The following is a 23,458-nucleotide window of genomic DNA, read 5'->3' on the forward strand; positions in this document are numbered from 1 at the left end:
CTCCCCAATCGGAGACATAAAATAATGAATATCCCTTTCCAAATGAAACATATTCAAGCAACATTCCCTACTTGTATCAGATTAATGAAGTACCGAATCTTCCTATTGATATTCTCAACATTTTTCAAATATAGTTGCATTTAAAACACTGTAATTTTGTTGAAGCAAATTCCCAAAGATACAAAAAAACATGGAATTTGAGAGATGAATTATTTCACTTGACAACAAATTATTCTGAATGGTCCAAATGAAATATGAACCAAAACTTACAGAGTCAATGTAATATCAATCACAACACCTCAGTTCTTGGTGTCTTGGCAGAAAACCACAACAGCAAAAAAAAAAAAAAATTAAAAAAGTAAAGGTTCCTTTTTCTTTAGGATTAGTCAATCCTTTCTGTTGAAGCTGCAAATTCCTCCTCAACTCCTACAAATTCATCGTCACTATTGTACACAAACTTGGTGCGTTTGCCAGCAAATTTCTGTCCTCCATTAACATTCATACTGCTAATTGCTTCACATAGCTCATCAATTTCTTTTTCTTCTTCTTCGTCTTCTTGGTGTGTGAAACCAACAGATGATTCTGATTTGTCACAAAAATCCAGCAGTAGAGATCTTGTAACACTCATCTCACTTTCAACACTCTCTTGCTTCGTCTTTCCCTCATACACAATCTTATTCAATATCTACAACACACATAGAATGTTAGCAATTCTTTTTCCCTTTAAAAAAAAAATGCCCTTTTTAACCACAATTTGAAAAAATTAATCTACCTGAGATATGACAAACTTGTCTTCCACTGGGGATGCGGTGACAGGTGGCAGCAATTCATTGGCAGAGAGATCCATAAGAGGAGTATTTGCAGGAGTTGGGGCAACAAGACCTTCAACATGAAAGATATTAGTCCTTTTCCCCAATGAGATTTCAGCTTCTTCTTCAACCATTTGCAATAAATTCTTCACTTGTCCTCTCAACAATGCTTCCCCTGAACCAGGAGTAGAACATTTTCTTCCTTGAGTACTCCTAGACACTGCAGATGATGGGGTTTTCAAAATCCCAGTAGCTAGGCCAACAATTGGTGACCCATTTGTAATATCAAAAAGAGCTGATTTCTTCGTCATTTCCTTCTTTTCAGATTCTTTAATTGCAATGAGTTTTGACGTTGTTGTTGATGATGGAATCTCCATTGTTTCGATCAAGAAAAATGAAAGAATATTGCGGAGCGTTAACAGAGAAAGGTATCGTAATTGGGGGATTTTGCTGATATATTTATTTATAGGATAAAAGGGGCAAAAAATACGACCGTTAATAGCAATACTACAGAACTAGCCGTTGGGACCGGAAGGGGGCTGCTAAAAAGTCTACAAGCTTCTTAGGCCCAAGTTGTTATGTTGGCTTTTGCAGGGGTCAATAGGAGAAACTATTTAATAAGTATAAATTTTAGGAATCACATAATTTGGCTTAAGTTATATACAATCTCTTAAAGTTGTCCGCATATTTCATTTGAACACCTTAACATATCTTTGTTCCTATTGAACACCTTATTTATTGAAAAGTCATTCCTATTTGACACAAAATGCTGACATGACAAAAACGTCTATTTCACTCTCTTTTAAGCACGTAGAACTGCTGAAAATAATTTCGTTTTCTTTTTTTCCTTTAACTTATATACCTAAATTAATAAAAAAGGGAATTTTTTTAAAAAAAAAAAAAAGAGTGAAACAAACGTAGAACTTTCAACTTCTTTATCTTTAGTTGTAACACTTTTCCGGCTCCACCAATTTCCAGCGACTTCGCCGCCGTTGCTCCTATTGCCATCCACCTTCTCTTCTGTCTCTTTTCTTTAACCACCCCTCCCTCCCAATGGCGGAGCCAGAAATTTTACAAATGGTGTCCAGAAATAGTAATTTGTTATGTTAAGGGTGTCCAAAATATGTTATGTAAACATTTTGTGTATTATTTTACTTATATATATGGTCTTTTTTTCCGATGAAGGGTGTCCAACCCTTACCACCATGTGGCTACGCCACTGCTCCCTTCCCCTTAGCACCATCGTTTTCTAGCGAAATTTTATTTTTTCCAACAAGGTTTGATCTCAACATATACTTATGTCAATATAATCCAACAATAAAGAATCACATCAATTAATTAAAATTGCTAGTTAAAATTAAATGAAGAGTTCTTCAACTTAAAAAAACATCAGTTATGGAATACAAAAAAATATTTGCCGCAACTCCATTTTTTCCGGCTATGGTGATAGAAATTCATAATCTTCCGACGAAATCTTATTCATTTTCCTGTACCAATAGATGGAGAGAAAAATTTTACAGTTGAAAAATAGATTGAGGGAGGGATTGTCTTGTGGAGTGTTGGGAATGTTACGGTTGTGGGATTCACTGGAGAGGAAAAGGTGGGGTTGGGTGGGTGGGTTTTTCAGATTTTTTTTTTTATAATTTTTTTAGTTAGTTAAATAGGTTAAAATAGTGGTTTTTTAGAATATCATTTTTTTAATATTTTTTTTGATTTAAATGCCACATATCATCATTTAATTCATCAATTTGTCATGTCATAGCAGCGAGCGTAGCACACACATCTCATATTTTGGTAGATTGTCAAAAAAATGTTAAATAGGCATCAATTTTAAGGGGCATAGGTGTTCAACAAGTACAAGCATTAGTTGAGGTGTTTAAACGAATTATGCGGACAACTTTAAAGGGCTACAAATGACTTAAGCCTAGTTTTAATATGAAATTACAATTTATCCCTATTTAGTTTGTAATTACATTAATCCTGAAAAAGTCAAACAAACCGGATACATAATATGTAGCTCGAATACATTAAAAACTAGTTCGAATACATTATAAAATAAACTGGATACATTAAAAACTAGCTTGGATACATTATAAAATAATTTAGAATTAGGAGAGAAATAAGGGATTTTAGAAGTTTTTAGAAATAGAAGAGAATATTAAAAATAAGGGAAACATAAAACGTGTATTTCAGTAATTTTTCCATTTAATTACACTAGGGGGACTTTCACATGTAGCCACTCAAAATAGCTTAATTACGCTCCATAGTTATAATTTGTTAATTATAATTCGTAGCTACATATTATAAGAAGGAGAGTAGTGAGCGAGATTGGGAGAGGAAGCAGAGAGGCGAGCGAGAGGGACAGAGAGTGGAGAGAGGCGAATTGTATATGTATATTTGTCGAATTGTATATGTATATATGTAACTAATATACATATGTATTTGTATATCTGACGAGGGAGATTGGGAGATGAAGGAGAAAGGCGAGATAGATTGGGAGAGGGAGAAGAGAGGGCAGAGAGTGAAGAGGGGCGAACTGTATATGTATATCTGTCAGATAATTGTGTGTGTGTGTATATATATATATATACATATGTATTTGTATATTTGGCGAGAGAGATTGGGAGAGGGAGGAGACAAGCGAGGAGATTGGGAGAGAGAGGAGAGAGGCGAGCGAGACAGGTCTGAGAGTGGAGAGAGACTAATTGTATTTGTATATATGTATATAATTGTATACTCCCTCCGTTTCACAAAGAATGACCTCATTTCCTTTTTAGTTAGTTTCAAAAAAATGACCTCTTTCCTTTTTTGGTAACATTTTACTTTTTGCTTTCCACGTGACATGTTTAAGACCACAAAATTAAGGGCAATTTTGTACATTTGACATAACTTTAATTTAGGACCACAAGATTCAAAAGTCTTCTTTAATTTCTTAAACTTTGTGCCAAGTCAAACCAGATCAATCTTTTTGAAACAGAGGGAGTATATATATATGTGTATAATTTATTTTGTATATGTATAAACGAGGACAAGTGACGTAATTAAAGATAAAATTAAGTTGCAAGCCGTAATTACTTCAACTTATAATTATATTAGCTAATTAACTAATATATATTTACTTTTCTGCGTAATTTTTCCAAACTATAATTTGCGTTGGACCAGCCTTTTCATAATCTAGCAATTATCTCCGCATAGTGATGTAGCCTCCTTTCTTCAATCGTTGTTTCCTTCGTCTTCTATATAAATGTTTTTAATATTTATTTTTCAAAGATTAAAAAATAAATTTAAAAATCTCAACTTATTTTTCAACAAAATGATTTCTCAAAAAAATAAATCCTCGTTCATATCAAATACTCCCGCACTCCATCTTAATTTATGTGATACATTTCAGATATCGAGATTCAAATAAGTCTATCTTTAATAGTAAATTATTATTTATCTTTTAAATATTTTAAATTGTCAATTGTTGTGACTTATAATATTTTTTACATAATTTAGAAATATATAAATTTTATTTAAGAAATTAAAATTTTCAAAAATAAATTTTGAATCAAATTTAAATTATTTGACTCTCGAAACATGAGAATATCACATGAATTGAAACGGAGAGAACATAGAGTACACCTTAGATTGAAAATATTTTCTATATATACATATAACCGCTTTCCATATTGTCATGTCAAATCAGAACACTCCTCCCTCCACTGTGCGGACTCCATTTCTACAATGATTTCTTCCTCTTTCCATCAATCTCCACTGCCGACGCCGGCCAATACGTTTACCTCCGGCGACAACTCTATGCTATCACCGTCGTGCGTCAGATTCCGGCAATCTGGTTCATTCTCCGTTGCTGCGACCAGCTACACTTCTGTGGCCACCTGCGTCCCAGTTTCTGCTTCTCCTGCTTCGTTTTACGAAATTCTCGGAATTTCGATCGGCGCAACGATCGAGGAGATCAAGGCTGCGTACCGGAGATTAGTTAGAGTTTACCATCCTGATGTGGCTGCAATTGATCAGAAGGACTCCTATACGGATGAGTTCATGAAGATTCGTGCTGCTTACTGCACTCTCTCCGATCCCAATAAACGCGCCGAATATGACCCGTCACTTTACCCAAGGCGCCGGACTGGTAATTTGTATTCTGCTGCCTATACTCGCCGGAACTGGGAGACAGATCAGTGCTGGTAGAAATTCCGGTTCGTTTCTCTTTGTTGTAAATCTCGTGAGGAACTGAAGGAAAAAAAAAGGATTTAAAAAGAAAAAGTTGGGAAACGAAAATGGCTTTGATTTTCAGTTTTTTTTTTGGATTTGTTACGTATATTCGGAGTATTTGATTGAATCCTCAGTATTACAGTAAAAAAAGGGTTCAGTTTTTGGTACTGTATAAGAATAATACTGAACGTTTATAAGTAATGCACACGTTAATAATGTTGACATTAATTATGTTTGTATTAATTATAAGTCAAATCAATTCATTGTTTCTTAATTGATGTGCTAAGTTAACGATGAACAACTATTCTTAGACAAAGAGAATATTAGATTTTTTTGTAACAGATTACACTTACACAGTCACAGTGTCTAACTACTTTATCACACGCTTTAAAGATGCAAAATTTAAGGAAAGTTAAATTTTTTTTTTAATGAACACTAGTAGTGGCAAGGGCTGAATGCTTGCTTATTTGTAGTTTGTATTCACTCTCATACGTGATCGTTTGATTGGAAATTAACTAAATTATCTCAAAATTAGTTACTATATCATGTATATATAGGATAATTTATTTCATTTTTATGGTATAAATGGTGGGATAAATAATTTAAGAACTACTTAATACTTTCAACTACACGCCGAATAAAATAGTCATATAATTTGTTCATGAAATTATTATACATTATACCTCACACCAAAACGACTCCTTACTTATCCACTATTTTTTAATAGGTGTATTCAATCCAAATAAGATAATTAAAAGTAAACAAAAGGAATATCTAAGATATGGAAAATTTCTTTAGCTTTTTTTATATTCATAAATAAATATATTTCACTCGTCAAATTTTATTAAATATATTATTATTATTATAAAAAAATATTTTAGTTTATGAATTTTAAATCATAATTTTATTTATTTATTAGATTTTAAATAGTTATTTTTATATAAAATAAAATTTTAATGTAATAAAAATCGATCAATTATGAAGTTGTGTCAAAATCATACTCATCGTGCTATGACTCTATCCCTATTTGTTTTTTTTTGACTTTCACTTATAGTATAAACAAAGCATATGTTGCTAGATTGATGAATATCACATGGAGTGTCTTAATAAATGGGTATAATTTGGATGCTTTGGCTTGGGCTTGAAGAAAAACGAGGTGAAAGCAATGTTGAGCACCTTATTTTTGAATCAACAATATGTATGGGGTCAATCACTATGCAATATCTAAAGTTGTTTGGATGTCGATCGATATTGCTTCGTTAACAAGTGAGCTTTCTTGACTTATTGATTTGTTGCGTAGAGATGGAGCAGTCATACTCTCAAATCTAGCTGAGTTCGATCCTCAAAAGTTGTAGGGATTCCAACCTCCAATTCCTAGTCAATTACTATTTGTTTATTTATTTTTAAATATCAACACCACTTACCAAAAATCGTTGATGGCCATATGTTGAAAGTGCAAACAGATAAAAATATCAACATCAAAGTTACTTGACCTTTGTTGGAGGAAAGTTAGTTGCTTGAAGAAGCAAAAAGAAAAAAAAGTGGTGGCTTTATCTAGCACATAAGCATAATTCAAAAGTATAATTAAGAAAATTTGTGAACTTTTTTCAAAAATCGTCTAGCTAAAGCAGGTACGTTGATAGAGACTTGTCTGCATCAACCTCAATTTTCTCATATATAATAAGAGAATATCGAATGTAACACATATTTATGATCTATAATATAATAGTACCATTATTTATGCCTTGGAATAGCAGTGTAAAATGAAAATCAACAAATCACATCAATCGATAATGAGAGTTAATTTGAGAAAATAATCCAGTTAAACATTTGGTTTAGAATTTAAAATGTGTACTCGATCATAATTAGCTTGATTTTAACTTTTAAAAAAAATAATCGAACCAAATCAAATCGACAATAAAGGTATATAATATTTTATGCATAAAAATTATTATTGTAATGTAACTTATAAATATTTCTTAAACTTTTTTTTTTATAATTTTTATCTTTAACATATTATATAACTAATACATGAATAATTAATTTTTACATAAAATAATATATAGATTCTTTTATAACTAATTTGCATGTTTACTACTTACTAGTGTAACTCTAATTCGCTACCAAACGATTTATTTTTATTTATTATAGTAGATAATATATTTTATTTTTATAATTTAATTCTATATCTTTTATTTAAAAAAGGTTTATGAATATCATTTGAATAATTTAATAGTGTAAAATAATATTTACTCAAACGATACAACAACAACAATGTAAACACAAACAATATATAAACTATAATCGGCGAAACAATGTTTCGAATTTTCCGGAAAAAAAAATCTGAGTGTTTGGATTCCGGATACTTCTCCGATCGGCGATCGGAGAGGTTTGCCGGCGGCGGTGAAGTGGACCCCACCATTTTCCCGACAAGTGGAGGAAGTTTTGTCTTTGCGATTCTCGACACAGTTTTTTGTGCATATTTATGAGCACGAGATCTCAAAATTCTCATAACAGGGTATATTCCATAGTTTTACGCTTCTTCTGAAAATGCTCTCAGCATACGATAGTTAACGTGCGCATGGGTGGTAGCAATGGCGAGGGGAAGAGGAAGAGGATGGGGACGTAGATGGAAAATACCATTAATGACAATAGGAAGCTCAGTAGGGACTCAAGTGGAAGGAGAAGAGATAAAAGTGCAAGAACAATCCAAAATCCTTCCATGAACGAAGGGGCAACGACAGTAAAGGGAACAACATCAAGGTCTGAAGTAGCTCGGAGACTGAGCTTAAATACTTCACCAACTAATGCAGAGCTACAAGAGGAATCAGATCTGGAAAATTTTGATGACGGGAAAGGGGTTGATAGCAATGGAACAGTACACTACAAGAAAAGTGAGAATTACATGGGAATTTTCATGGGGATTAGTATAAAAATTCGTAGGAAACTTATTTTCATGCAAATTTTCATACTAATCTCCAGGAAAATCCCCATGTAATTCACACTTTTCTTGTAGTGGTAAAAGTAGATGCAGAGAAGGAGTCAATACACATGGCTGATATAGAAGGGATTACTGGAGACCAAGCTACAGGGAAGGAGCATATTAAAGAACATAAGGAGCCATGGACTAATATGCTCAGAAATAATCAAGCAGCAAATAATGGGATGAACTTGTCCTATTTCACTCCACAAATAGTGGATGGGCAAACAATGGCTCAGTTGGAAGAAAATGAGGTACAAGTTGAAGAAGATAAATGGAAGTGTGCACTCTTTGCATATGTGATTGGGGAATGCCCTGGGTATAACACCATGAGTAGGTTTATAACAAATGAATTGGACAGCAGTGTCTAAACCTGATGTATATCTATATGAAGAAGGTTACTACATAGTCAAGTTTCATAATCTCAGTGACATGAATGAGATATTGTATGTTGGACCTTACACTATCAACAATCGACCTATCATTCTAAAACAATGGTGTCCTGAATTTGACTTTGGGAGTGAATTTTTAGCTGAAATTCCCCTATGGGTAACTTTTCCTAAACTGCCACTTAACTGTTAGGGTGTCGCCTCTCTAAGTAGAATTGCTAGTGCTATTGGAGTCCCGTTATTTGCTGATGAGTGCACCACAAAGCAAATAAGAATTTCATATGCTAGAATGCTCATTGAAGTTAATGTTACTAAGCCTATCCCACAACGAATAACAATTATGGACCCAAATGGAGGAACTGTGATAAATGTCAGAAAATTGGCCATTAATGCCAACCAGTTGTACCAACAAAGGAGGATCTATGAAGAAGAGAAGACCATGGAAAAAAGTAACTCAAACTTGGCAATATAAAGGACCAATCCAACCACAAGAGCAAGTGTGTGAGCAAAATAAGGAACCAGAACAAATAGCAAGGGAAAACAGCTCCTACACCACTGCTGAGAAGGGTAAATAAGAGATAGATCAGGTACAAGAACAAACACCAGGGGAGTTGAGCCAGATTAATCTACGACCAAATGCTGAAGGTAAACATCTGGATTTCAATTAAAATACAAAATTTCTATACTGGCAGCTATACCAACTAGGAATAGTTCTGAAAGCCGCATGCATAGCAAGCTTGCTTCATTGCCTATTGATAGAAGTGGAGCCCCCAAAACATGTTGATGAAGTGGATAATTTGGAATGTGAGGGGTATGAATAAAATGTATAAGCAGAAGGAACTTAAAGCCTATCTGCAAAATAATAAAGTAAGTATTACAGATTAATTGAAACAAGGGTAAATGAGCCTATTATGAAAGCAACAATCAAGGGGATAACACTAGGGTGGGGATAATGCACAATTATAATGAAGCCTCAAATGGTAGGATATGGGTGATATGGGATGAAAATTGGTATGAGACCATTCTTATTAGTAGTACTGCTCAACTATTACACTGCCAGATCAAGGAAAGAACCAATGGACAACAAATTATGATCACTGTGATTTATGGATATAATATTATAGAGCAGACGAAAAACCTATAGCTAGAATTGAACACATTGGCCCAAGGCATCTCTCAACCATGGCTCATTGCAAGGGATCTTATTGCTCTACTCTCCCCACAAGATAGACTAGCTAGAGCTCTTGTGACCATCAATGAAGTAAGCGAATTTGCAGAAAGTGTGAAAGACATTGGTGTCACTGAATTACAATGGAAGGGGAATTACTATACTTGGACCAACAAACAAGATGGCAATGATAGAATATCAAGCAGGATTGATAAAGTATTTGGAATCGATGAATGGATGGATAAATGGGGACATGTTATTATTGAGTATGAAAGCCTAGACATATTAGATCATTGCCCAATGCAACTTATATTGCAAACAACTCAGCACTGTGTAAGAGTGAATTTCAAGTTCTTGAATGTGTGGATTGAACATGAGTCTTTCATGGGCTTAGTGGAGAGTATATGGAAACAGGATTCTGGCAAATATAGCATAAAGAAGGTTTGGTGCAAACTAATGGCTCTCCAATCTGTATTGAGACAACTAAATAGAAAAGAGTTCAAATATATTAGCTAGCAGATTGAGAAGGTTAGAGTGGAACTTAGCAGAATCCAAGAACAATTATACATCCAGGCAATTAATTGATCAAGAAAAAGATATATTGATAGAGGAAAGTGCTCTTAGACAGAAATTAAGGACAAAATGGATCCAACTGGGGGATGCAAACAATAAGTATTTCAGTGCAATTATAAGGAGAGAACTCAGAAGAAGCAGATCAAAGGTATAACATCCCTAGCTGAAAAGATATTGTATGAGCCACCAAAGATCCTAAATGAATTTGTTCTATTTTATAAAGGTCTGATGGGAACTTCCGCTTCTACACTACCAACTATAGATGTCCAGGTAATGAAACAAGGGTCCATGCTGACAAAACAACAAAGGATTAAGTTATGTGCTGATATAACTAAGGAGGAGATTTATGCAGGTTTGCAATCTATTGGGAATGACAAAGCTCCAGATATAGATGGTTATAAAGCCTATTTCTTTAAGTATACTTGGAAGATCATTAAAAAAGACACCATTGATGTTGTTCATAGTTTTTTCAAAACTGAAAAACTCTACAAACTTGTCAACTGCACATTAGTAACTCTTATCCCAAAGGTACAAAACCCCAAAATTGAGAAAGAATATATATCAATTGCTTGTTGCACTGTGTTGTATAAAATCATATCCAAAGTATTGGAAAAAAGATTGCAAAATGTTATTCATATTGTCATTAGTGATAGCCAGGTTGGGTTCATACCAGGGAGGAAGATATCCGACAATATCTTACTAGCTCATGAATTGGTTAAAGCTTATATTAGGAAGAACATTTCTCCCAGAAGCATGCTAATTATTGACCTCCAAAAAGCTTATGATTCAGTGGAATGGACCTATTTAGAGCAAGTGATGAATAGACTGAGATTTCCTGTTATGTTTACACAGTGGGTAATGAGTTGTGTAAGAACAGTGAACTATTCTATAGTAGTGAATGGGCAGGCTACACATAATTTTGTAGCAGCTAAAAGGCTCAGGCAAGGAGATCCAATGTCTCCTTTCCTCTTTTTAATACATATGGAATATCTCAGTATATTACTAAGGGACTCAAGGAAGAGACAACCTTCAAGTATCACCCAAAATGCTCTAAACGGTACATCACTCATTTATGTTTTGCAGATAACTTGCTAATATTCTCTATAGGAGATCTCAACTCTATCAAGGCCATCCAAAGGTGTTTCTCACAGTTCTCACAAGCCTCAGGATTGCAAGCAAATCTTAACAAAAGTTTCATTTATTTTAGGGGAGTCCAGCTAGAGGTGAGGCAACAAATCATACAACAATTTGGCTACAAAATGGAAGAGCTATCATTCAAGTACCTTGGGGTGCCTCTTTCTACTAAGAAACTGACAGTAATACAATGGTACCCTTTCATTGAAAAAATCATGGCCCGGATCAACTCATGGACATCTCAAAAATTGTCATATGCAGGTAGAACAGAACTGGTACAGACTGTGTTGTTTAGAGTTAAATCATAGGGCACAACTGTTTATTATTCCTGCAAAGATAATAAAACTGATTTAGGGGCTATGTAGAATCTATTTATGGTCTGGGGTTGGATCTATTACTATAAAGGCACTAGTTATTTGGGAGAGAGTGTGCTGTCCTAAATCTGCAGGAGGCATGGGACTGATTATGCAAGTTTGGAACAAAGTAACAGTTGTCAACTTATGTTGGGACCTTGCAAATAAGAGGACAAACTTTGGATCAGATGGATACATGCATACTATATAAATGGGAAAAGCATATGGCCAGAGTCCAAACAAACAATTTGGATGATAAGAAAAGTCATGAGTGCCAAACATATAACTAATCAAATTCAACTGATGAGGTTCAAGAAAGGGATGACCAGGCAATTTTATATGTACATGATGGGGGAGCAGCAAAGGCCTGACTAGAAATGTCTCATGTTTAAGAATGCAGCAGGCCAAAAGCTTATTTCACTATGTGGCCCATGCTTAACAAGAAGTTAGCAACCGTTGACAGGCTATCTAAATAGGGTGTGGAAGTAATGTTGACACCCAATTTTGACCCTCCCCGATAGAAATTAATTCACGAGCTTCTTAATTCCCAAACAATTTAGAATAATTAATTTTATAAAATTCAAATACTTTTCAAAGTCATTTTAAGTGATCTTAGTCGATTCTCTTGATTTATAAATAAGTGGATATATTTCATATAGTTTTATTGATATAATCGGTATGTTTCATGAATATTTGAAAATCATCTCAAAAAGATTTTATTTTAAATAATATATTAAAATTAGTTTAGTTTAGATTGTGGTTAATTTTAAAAATCAATTGGTTTATAGTTGAATTAATTATTTTATTTTGTTAAGATGAGAAACTCATAAATTAATTATACTAATTCATCTTACTTATGTTTAGCCGAATTTACAAATGAGTTCAATTTGGTTAAAGATTCGTAATCTCGATTGGCCAATTACAATTCGACTTGGCTAAATTAGTAATTCACTTGGCCATATAAAAAAACTAAAAGTTTTGGACCCTACTTCTAATTCCCAGCAACCCATACCTTGTTCCCATTTCCTCTTCTCTAAATTTCCCAGCCCAATCCCTATTATCCCCCGACCTGGCCCAACCTCTTCCATTCTAAAAGAACCCAACGTTCAATACAACAGCAATGGCCGACCCAGTCTCACTATAATCGACCCCGTATGCGCCCCATCTTCTCCAACGCGTGGAAACCGACGCTCTAACAAACAGAACTACATGACGTCAAGCAAGGAGAGAAGATGGTGTGTATGATTTTCTCCTCCAACGTTCGACTTTCTACACAGCGTCTATGCAACAACTTTTCTGCATCGTCCCTCTCCATTCGTACAAATCTCGTACAGCTTTTTATTAGAGCCACCTGCGCTTTCGTCCTTGCCAAGCTTGAGATCGAACCATGTAGCACAAGAAGGACAATTGACCAATCCTAGACGCCCATTTCTCCTTTCCACTTCTGGAATGGGTTGAATTCTTAGAGAAAAGGGTGTTTCCCTTTAATGGTGAAAGATTTTTGGCATTTGAATTTCGAATGGGTCCGTGAATCCAATTTTTGATCCCTTTCCCCCCATTTTCTAACCCTAATTTTCCCTTTAAGGCTGCCCTCTTTTCATTGTGAGGGGGAGATTTTTTTTGGTTGGAAAATTGAGAAGTCAAAAAAGGGGCGTTGATTGTTTGAGTGAACAAAAATTCTACTTAAAAAATTTGAGCGATTCCTTGTTTGAGAAAAAATTTGGTCATTCTTCACTGATGTATCCTTACAGAGAATTATAGTTCATAAAAAAAAGGATTTTATAAGTTAGCAAATAAAGAGTTAATACCTGAACAGAAGCATTCTCAAATAGCTTCAAAAGGATCTGAGTTTTCTTCTAGTTCAATTTCCTTTTTCTCATATCCTCGGAGTTCACCGGAGTATTCGGAATCCCTTTTCACTGGTGAAAGCTCTTCCTTGCTGCTCTGCTCGTTGTTGTCCTGTATGCTACACTTAGAAAGGTAAACTCCATTTCTGTTTGTGTCGTTTATTTCTTAAGGTGTAGGTTGTTCACTGCTTGAAGGTCGTAAGCTATGTGAATGCTGAAATTTGGAAATAACCTTGACTTGCTCTTGGGATCAAAGTTAGTGGTGTTTCTTTGTTTTGCTTATCTAAGTTTTCTAGTTCGTTTGGTTAGAAGTCTTGCTGACTCTATATAGTCCTGGGTTGTATTTCTTTTCTATTTTCTTATCGTTCCAGTGTTAACTTTGTTGGTTGGCTGTGGGTTAGTGTGATTGTGAATTTTCTGAATCTAGAATGCTGATCCTCACAGTCTATTATGCGGTGGTTGTTTCATTTTGTTTAGCTAGCGTGAGTCATATAGATCGAGTAGTTTTACCTCTTCTTTCATGGTGTTTGTTATAGCCATGTTCATTTTGATAGTACGGTTCATATATTAGATATTTACAACTTTAAAATCTCATTCGTAATAGTATCAATCATATAGTCCTCATCACCTTTCATGTTGAGTCGATTTATCTTAAGTCCATCTTAGCTTAACTAAGTTTTAAAAAATGAATTGGTAAATTGTTAGAAGGTTAACTTGGGTCAGTGTGTTTTGTCCCATTTTTGCTACTCTAAGTTGGTTTGATTGTATTCTTTTCCCCACATTTCCGTCATGCATCATGCTAAATTTTGAAGTTTCAATTGAATGTCTCCATGCTTTTTTTTTAAACCTCATCATAGCGTTATGATTGTAAAAAAAAATAAAATGAATTTTGGTCGTCCTATATTTTAGCAAAGCAGTAGCTTAATTTTCGCTCGTAGTTATGACTTGCATGTTAGTATTAATCAAAGTTTGCTTTATTTTTGTTCTTGCGGTGTTGTTGGACCATGAATGTGTCCTTATTTTTTTGTATTTTTTTACTTTTCTTCCAGTAATAGTATTAGATAGAAGACAATTACAGTTGCTTGCTTTTGTCCAAATTAATAATTATTTTTCTTATTCTTGTCCAACAATTGTGCATGCCGTTTTTTTTTAATGTGATCACTGCCGCCTTTTTTTCTTATATGTATATTTATTTTATTTATTTATCATCTTCATTTAGTGTTATCTTGTCATGTGAGGTTAGATTAAATTAGTGAAGATTCTTTAAGAATTGTGTGCATTCCTTTGTCATTCTTATATAACTGTGATATAGTAAACTAAGCACATGCATTTTTTGCCTTATTTCTATTTTATGTGTCTTGGTTGCATTATATAGATTTAAAGTGTGCTCTATTATTAATTTGTATCTTGTTTAATTCTTTTCTATGTATGAACCGGTTCCTCCCGTGTCCTTGGAGACTCTTTGATCTTGCATTTCATTGGTTAGGCCCTAGAGGCCCAATTCTATCTTCTATCGAGCCAGCCAACAGGAAATGGACGTAAAGGGGTTGGGAATCGAATTTCAGATTCCAAAAAGATCCAAAAGAAAGGCTGAATATGCTTGTTGTATATATGGGTATACAATACAATATACAGGTCCAAAATGGTGACATGCATGACCTGAAAATGCAGAAACGAGGCCCTAAAATCTCAAGTGAAAATGGGTCCAAAAGAAATTCCGACACAGCAGGATCATGAATTAAATTGGCCCAAACCATTGTATTGGGCCACTTTTAGATTTAGGACAGGTTCATGAATTTGGCCAAAGGCCCAAATTTGATATTTCCTTACTTTGCTCTTTATTTGTTATTGACTAACACTTTATGGTTTAAGTTAATTAATTTTCCAAAGATAGTCGTTTCTCTTTATATGCAATAGTTAAAATATTTGTTTTCCTTATATATATATTTTATTTATTACCTAGCTCTATTTTATCATTAGTCTTGTCAACACTTAAGTTGCTCCCCTTTAGAATAAACCCCCTTTAATTTATTTCCCCTTAAAAAGAAAATCAATTAAAAAAATAATAGTAATAAATAAAATAAAATAAAATAAAATGAGTTCTTTACTTAATAAAAATTATAAAAAAAAAAATTGTCAAAGTCATTTTTAGTCAAATCACCGGTCAACTGCAAGTTAGCGGACATTTCGAGGGCCTAACACCTTCTCGGAATGTACATTGAACTTCGAACCCTTTTTCAATTGATTTTATCTGTTTGAATCTTTTGAAAAATCTTAAGTTTTTTCGTGATTTTTTACTAAAAAATTAAGTGGCGACTCTGTTCTTTTGGAAATTCGATTTCTCTTAAATCATTAGTTTAATCGATCTTTCAAAACTTAGTCATTTTTATTTTATTTATATTTTTCGAGTATAACAAGTAAACAAGACTTAAGTCTTATGCAAGAATACAAAAGAGACTATAGAACTTCTGATCATCCAATGCCAATTTGCTAGAAAGTTGTGGGAAAGGTTGTTTACATGGATCCATCATCATAGTGTAGTTCCAATGACATGGAGATAGTTTATACAATGATGCATTAAACATGGAAAGGGGAAGACTAAAACAACTCAAATATTCAAGATTATTTTGACCGAAGGTGTCTATGGGGTGTGAATTGAGAGGAATAACAGAATTTTCGAGAAAAAGAGCAAAACGGAAGAAAGGGTAGCCAAAGAGATAGCCTATGTGACTATTGCTAGAGCTCCAGCTAGTATTAAAAATATTGTAAATGAATTTAAATTCTAAGCAATAGGTTGTAGTGTTAGAGTTTTAGCTTTGATAAGACTAGTTTTGAGAACAAAGCATGTTGTGATAGCTGCTTGAATGTAATGTTTTGCTTCAGGTAATTAATAAAATGTTAGTTACCGAAAAAAAAATTAAAAATAAATAAATATATATATATATAAACTATAAACTCACTCTTTAATATAGGTGAATCCTTCCTTATTTATTTTTATATTATGCTCCTTCCCTTATTTTAGTGTAAACTTAATTATATTATATATTAATTTAAATCTTTATAAAAATTTATAAAATTCCAATTCTAAATTCGCATTTTTTCTTGGACAAAGAGAGTCAAATAGTGGCAGTGGATAGAGACCCAAAGGAACAATATATAATTAGTGGAGGATTAAGCATCATAGAATTGTTGAGAAACAAGGAAAAAATATAACACTAAATATTATTTATGACTTGATATATAAATTAGCGTAAGTTATGCTAGACACTATTTCAATAATACTAATATTTTCTTAGAATTAAACAAGTCTACGACCTCCACAAAAGATGGAGAACAACAAAATTTAAATTAAAAAAAAAAACAAATCGGGATATGAAAACAATAAAGTATAAAAAAAAACAAATCGGGATATGACTCACAACTTAATTTTATTTGTAATTACGTGGCCTCTCTCCTCTCTTCCTTTCTCTTGCCTCTCTCCTCTTTTATACATATACAAATACAAATTATACATATACATATATAATTATATGACAGATATATAAATACAATTAGTCTCACTCCACTCTCTGTCCTATCTCACTCGTCTCTCTCCTACCTCTCCCAATCTCGATCGCCTCTCTCCTCTCTCTCCCAATCTCGATCGCCTTTCTCCTCCCTCTCCGATCTTGCTCGCCAGATATACAAATACATATGTATACTAGTTACATATATACAATTATCTCATAGATATACATATACAACTCTCCCTCTCCTTTCTCTGCCCTCGCTTGCTTCTCTCCTCCCTCTCCCAACCTCTCTCTCCTCTCTCTCCCAATCTCGCTCGTCTCTTTCCTCCCTCTCCCAATCTCGCTCGCCAGATATACAAATACATATGTATACTAGTTTCATATATACAATTATTTGACAATACAATTCACCTCTCTCGCTCGCCTCTCTCCTCTCTCTCCCAATATCTCTCACGTCGCTCCTCCCTATAACATGTAGCTACAAATCATAATTAGCAAACTATAGCTATGAAGCATGATTAAGTTATTTTTGAGTGACTATATGCGAAAATTCCCCTAAAGTAAATGCTAAGAATCTAGCAAGCATTTGAACTATATAAAAAGAAAAAATTACATAAATACACATCTTATTTTATCATAATCTCTAAAATTTCTTATCATTTAAAAAAATTACAAAAATTCCTTCTTGGATAGAAATGATACATTACTTAATGGAAGGGATATATATGAGAAGAGATTTTTGTAATTATTTTAAATTATAGAGAATTTTAGAGATTATGGTATATTAAGTTGTATATTTATATAAATTTTCTTTTATGAGAATTTTACACAAATCACATAGTGTTAAGAGCGAATTACATCATATCCCTATTCTTTTCAAATTACAAAAATTCCTTAAATTTGGTGGAATCTGGATAGATCCTAAAACATCCTGATACATCGATCAACGTTCTGATACATCGCTTCTCGATTTTAGATACATCACTCAAAGTTCCGATACATCGTGTACGTCCCGATACATCAAGTAAAGTGGAATAGGAGAGAATAGAGATTTTTGTAATTTTTTCAAATGGTGGGGAATTTTAGAGAATATGGTAAAATAAGTTGTGTATTTAAGTAATTTTTCTCAAATATGCATATTAACAAAGAGTGTTAAAGTCTCTATCGACATTAGTTAATTGTCATCAGATTTAATATCGCTACAGGCTTTAACAATATTTATAAAAAGTGCTAAAATATAATTGTCACTAGTAATTGACTCTATATATTTAACGGCAACTAATCATGTTATATAATGGCGCTAAAAATCATTTTGATTTTTGTAACATGCATTATTTTTACAATTAATTACAATATATCGTTAATCAATTGCCGCTAAAAATCATTTTGATACAATATAAATACGATCGCATCCAATTATCCAAACACAAGTTACATCTTAAAAGAGCTATGATAACCTCTTAGGTCAAATAAAACACAAAGATGGACTAAGATTAAACAATTTTGACAGAACTAGATCCTAAACTCATAAACAACCAAATCAATGATATTTTGAACTACCCATAAAGCCTTTACCATATAATTTTTAGAAGTTATTAAGGTGTCATAACTACAAATTTCATTCATAATTAGGTTAACCAAACGTCAGGCAAAACTTAGTGATAAACTAAATCTGAATGAAACTGATTGGTGCTAAATGAGCTAGTAACTTGAGGTTGACAAAACGTTTAAGACTTGTACTGGACCTATTGAGATATTAAAGGAAAAATTACCTTATCATACCTATTCATATCATATTTATTAATTCTCTATATAGTTTGAAATAACTACATATATTATATATACATGTATTTTAACTATCAATTACATTGAAATAGAGAGAGAGGCAAACGAGATAGTTTGAAGCTATTTACGATTATACATGTCTAGTTACCGAAAGACACAAAAATATAGACGCCACATATCTCTTTGTTCCAACATACCACTTCAACCATCCAAAAAATAGAAAAAGTAAAGAGAATATTTCAATTGATTCAAATAAAATTACAAGAAAATGGGAATAAAAATAATACCACACGTTTTCTATTATTTTTTTAAAAAAAATACTTAAATAGTTGTATAGTAGCCACGTTTCCTTTTTCTTATCGGATTCCAATTAAAATCACGTTATTTGATTTATATAGGGGTAATATTGTCATACATGAATAAATTCTTAATGCATTAGGAATGGACTAATAAAATTTTAGCCTAAATAATATTGGATTAGAATTTCTAGTCCTACCTAACTTAGGTCTTGTACTATTATAAATAAAGGTGGTTTGGTAGCTATTTTCTATTAGGACAAATAGCATAGAGTTCATAAGTTTATAAATAAAATACCTTTCTTCAGAAAAAAAGTAGAACGTTAAGATGAATAATTCTAAGATAACAATATACGTGGTGTCTTGTTGGATTTTTGCTGCTTTTGGTGGACTGATGTTTGGTTATGATATTGGTATTTCTGGAGAAGTTTGTGCTATGGAACTTCAATGATACACATCCAAATGGTTGGAGAATGTCACTTGGATTTGCAGCTATTCCCGCGGTGATTCTTCTTTTTGGTAGTTTTGTTATCACTGACACCCCTACGAGTCTAGTTGAGCGTGGCAATGAGGAACAGGGGAAGGCCTCGCTAATGAAGATTAGGGGTGTCAGTGATGTTGAGGCTGAGTATAAAGAATTCGAGGCAGCGTGTGAACAAGCCAAACAAGTTAAGCATTCGTTGAAGAACTTACGGAAGCCTGCTAGCATTCCGCCACTTGTGATTGGTGTGTTCAGCAATTTACTGGAATCAACGCCATTATGTTTTACGCTCCTGTTTTGTTTCAGACTATGGGTTTCAAAGCTAATGCCTCGCTTCTATCCTCTGTCATTACTGGAATTGTTACACATTCGTTTCGATCTACCTTGTTGACAAGGTTGGAAGGAGAAAACTGCTCCCTCCAAGCTTGTTGCCAACTGTTAATTTCTCAATTGGCAATTGGAGCAATTTTGGTAACTAGTTTGTCTGAGACGGGAACATTGGACAGGACACTTGCAATAATAGTGGTGCTTCTCGTGTGTACGTATGTAATGTCGTTCGCGTGGTCATGGGGACCTCTTGGTTGGTTAATTCCTAGTGAGACATTCCCATTGGAAACAAGGACAACTGGTTTTGCTTTCGCGGTCACCACAAACATGCTCTTCACTTCTATCATTGCACAACTTTTCTTGACTATGAAAGCCTACATTTTCTTCTTTTTCTCCTGATGGATCGTTGTCATGGGATTATTCGTCTTCTTCTTCTTGCCTGAAACGAAGGGAGTTCCGATTGATTCCATGGTCGAAAGAGTGTGGATGCAACACCCCATTTGGAAGAGACTATTCTAAAATGCTAGTACTAATTTTTTTGGGATCAAAACTAGTCTGTTAAATTTTTACTTTTGTTTGTAGGTTCAGTTGTGCATTACTTTTCTTTTTCATTATGTTGTCTACTTAGTTTCATCTTTTAATAGTATTTTACTATTTACATGAATCACTTCTTATGCCTATTATCAAATTTACATATTCTTCAATCATTGTGTTTCTTTTCAAGCATCTTATCGAATATAAAGATTCTTCAACCATATACAACATCACAAAGTGAAGTATTGACTCTCGAAATTAGAACTATGTCATATAAATTCGGACTGAGGGAGTATATAAAAAACGAGAAGAGAAAGTAGTTTGTTAGCTTCAAAAGGCTTGTGATCATATTTTTACTTTTGTTTGTAGGTGCAGTTTTTATGAGATTTATAAGAATATCAGTTTTTTTGTGATCATTTTTGTCTTCTATTTGCTTCATATCGTTCAAATTAGAAACTTATAAACTGCTCATATATTTTTTTTATGTTGAAACAATAAGAAGATTCACAATCAGATCGACAGCAAGTAAGAAGATCAAACAAAATGGGAAATGCATATGACAATTAGCTCCTGTGGATAGTAGTACGTTTTCTTTAGTTTAAATGTTAGTTAGAAATCTTTTATTTTGGTCAAGAAACATAATCAATAGAAACTTATTCATTATTGGTCTAAGATTATTTATTTATTACTAACAGACAAAATATTTATATTCTATTTGAAAATAATTTCATATGATCCCGTAAGGGGGACTGCATTGGTGCAATATGTACTATTCCATAAGATATGATGTTTTCTTGCTAACCTTTTTTTAGTCAAGCTTATCGTATTGAATTTTCCGTAATTTATATTTCTGGTGTGATTTGTGATCTATTGCATAAAAATGAGTCTCGAAGAATAGTGTTGGGAAAAGAATCATGTACATGTAGTTGCACAAAACAAATTAAGAAACACCTGGCATCGGAGTAAAATCGGAGAAAGAGTTAGCATAGAGGCAGCGGAAACAATATAATTCTCTTTGACACTACATTAAAAATAATCTTTAGCGATAATTAATTACGATAATAATTTAATTGCCGCCAAATATGTTTTTAGAGGCATTTATCACTCTTTGTAAATGTTCCTAAAGCCTATAGCGGCATTGGATCCAATGACAATTAACTAATACCGATAAAGACTTTAGCACATTTTATTAATGTTCATATATATTATCGCTAAAAATTGTTATTATTGTAGTGTGAAGTCTTATTGTTTAAATACCTAGATTATTGCATATCCAATTTATTTACTTTCATCTTGTTGTCGGATCACCCAAATGATTGTTGTAAGATAAAAATGAGGGAACTCGTGGCTTGAAGTCATGAAAAATGAAGAAAAGGACTCGTGGCCCAAAGATGTGTTAAAAGGACAAGCACATCAACCAAGCCCAATATACAAGATTTCACTAGCTAATATATAACAGGAAAATAATAGCTAACACATGTAATAATATTTCAGATGGAACATTTCTATTAAACGGCGTACTATAGAGCTTTGATTGATGTGTTTCTTTTATTATTTATAAATAGTGATTTCATTCACTAGTAAAAGATTGAGTTTTCGCCAATACTAAGTAATATAGTTAGCTAGCTCTCAAGAACACACATATTTATACCCCTATGATTTCAAAATTTATTGCAGAAAGCTAGTTCCGTCAAACTCAAACATTATTATTTCAGTAATTTATATTTTACATTTTCATTTTTAAAAAGCTTATTTAATCATATACTACTTGCTTAAGAACAAGCTAACAAGTTAAATTGATCCACATTTCTTTCACTTAATCTCAAAAAAAAAAAAAAAAAAAATCCTACCAATTGATTGCCTCATTCAGATGGTTCCCTTTTTTGTACCGAAAATCATTATTATTATTTCATTTTCTATTTTTGTATATTGTTTTCTTTGAAGGAAATAAAATTACCCATAGTAATAATATATGTCAAGGACTATCAAAGCTAATACATATATTATTTTCTTTAATACCTCCTTACAAAATGACCTGTCAATGATATATATGAATGCCAAAAAAAAAAGAAGGTAAAATACATAAATATGTTCTTTAATTTGGTTTCAACTTGCATTTATGCCCTTCAATTTTGGGTGTGTCAGATAGATACTTAAACTTGTATAAAATTGAACAAGTAGAACATGTGTCCTACGTGACACAATATATGTAGGACTTTACGTAGGACACAATTTGCTATGTAGGTCGACTGTATCGATTTGTTCAATTTTATACAAGTTAAAGTGCATATTTGTACACACCTAAAGTCAGAACATAAATGATACATTTATGTATTATGCCAAAACGAAACAGATTTTTGTTATGCGTGCATAAATTAATTTGACTTGAGTAGTTTACTACCTACAGTTACAAACTCATAAATCAGTTGATGCTTAAGTTCCTAACCAAGTTCAGAAAGTTCTAATTAAACAGATGAATTAATTTGTATTTAATTATATGTTTAGCTTTCATAAAAGCATATTATCTTAAAGTGCAACATATATCAGTGTCCGTTTCCATTTTTCTGTAGGGTAACTGATGGTTTAATTAGTTAAGTTTCGTAAATAAATATATTCTTAAATTAAGTAAGAACAAATGAATTAGCCATGCTAAAAATGTTACTTAATTGTTGAATACTTGAATTAATTTTCTCCATATATATACACACGTAATTCTATGTAATTGTCCAGGATATCATATTTTGAGGAGTAAGAGATAGTGATCCATAATTCCCAGGTAACTTTATACTTTCCCTAATTACTAAATTAAGGCATTAAGTAAGTTCTTTTTCTTTTGGGATTGAACTTTTATATATATATATATATATATATATATATTAGTTTCACGGCACGTGCGTTGCACGTGTGTATATATATATAGTATACGATGTTGTAAAATAAAAGTAATATTACTAAATTAAAGTTTTTTTAGTAAATAATTATAATTTAAAGAACATAGGACAAATGCTTTTAAATGATTAATACAGATTGTCATAGAGTTACTTGTATTTTGAGATCAAAA

General features: G+C 32.8%; 2 protein-coding genes and 1 pseudogene across 2 annotated transcripts; 2 read left to right on the forward strand and 1 right to left on the reverse strand.

The window, feature by feature from the left end:
• Nucleotides 1–139: 139 nt before the first annotated feature.
• On the reverse strand, nucleotides 140–1,254 carry LOC102582472 (uncharacterized). The gene is made up of 2 exons (XM_006361868.2): nucleotides 773–1,254; nucleotides 140–685 (listed from the first exon to the last, which is right to left on the reverse strand). Exons 1-2 carry the CDS (start codon nucleotides 1,184–1,186, stop codon nucleotides 383–385), a joined length of 717 nt encoding a protein of 238 aa, XP_006361930.1. The 5' UTR covers nucleotides 1,187–1,254; the 3' UTR covers nucleotides 140–382.
• Nucleotides 1,255–4,503: 3,249 nt separating this feature from the next.
• Nucleotides 4,504–5,191, forward strand: LOC102582819 (chaperone protein dnaJ 11, chloroplastic-like). The gene has a single exon (XM_006361869.2). It carries the CDS (start codon nucleotides 4,536–4,538, stop codon nucleotides 4,995–4,997), a length of 462 nt encoding a protein of 153 aa, XP_006361931.1. The 5' UTR covers nucleotides 4,504–4,535; the 3' UTR covers nucleotides 4,998–5,191.
• Nucleotides 5,192–19,459: 14,268 nt separating this feature from the next.
• Nucleotides 19,460–20,382, forward strand: LOC102591412 (sugar transport protein 6-like; annotated as a pseudogene).
• Nucleotides 20,383–23,458: the final 3,076 nt, after the last annotated feature.

The sequence above is a fragment of the Solanum tuberosum genome, unplaced genomic scaffold (genome assembly GCF_000226075.1).
Source record: "Solanum tuberosum cultivar DM 1-3 516 R44 unplaced genomic scaffold, SolTub_3.0 scf00378, whole genome shotgun sequence".
Lineage (NCBI taxonomy): Eukaryota > Viridiplantae > Streptophyta > Magnoliopsida > Solanales > Solanaceae > Solanum > Solanum tuberosum.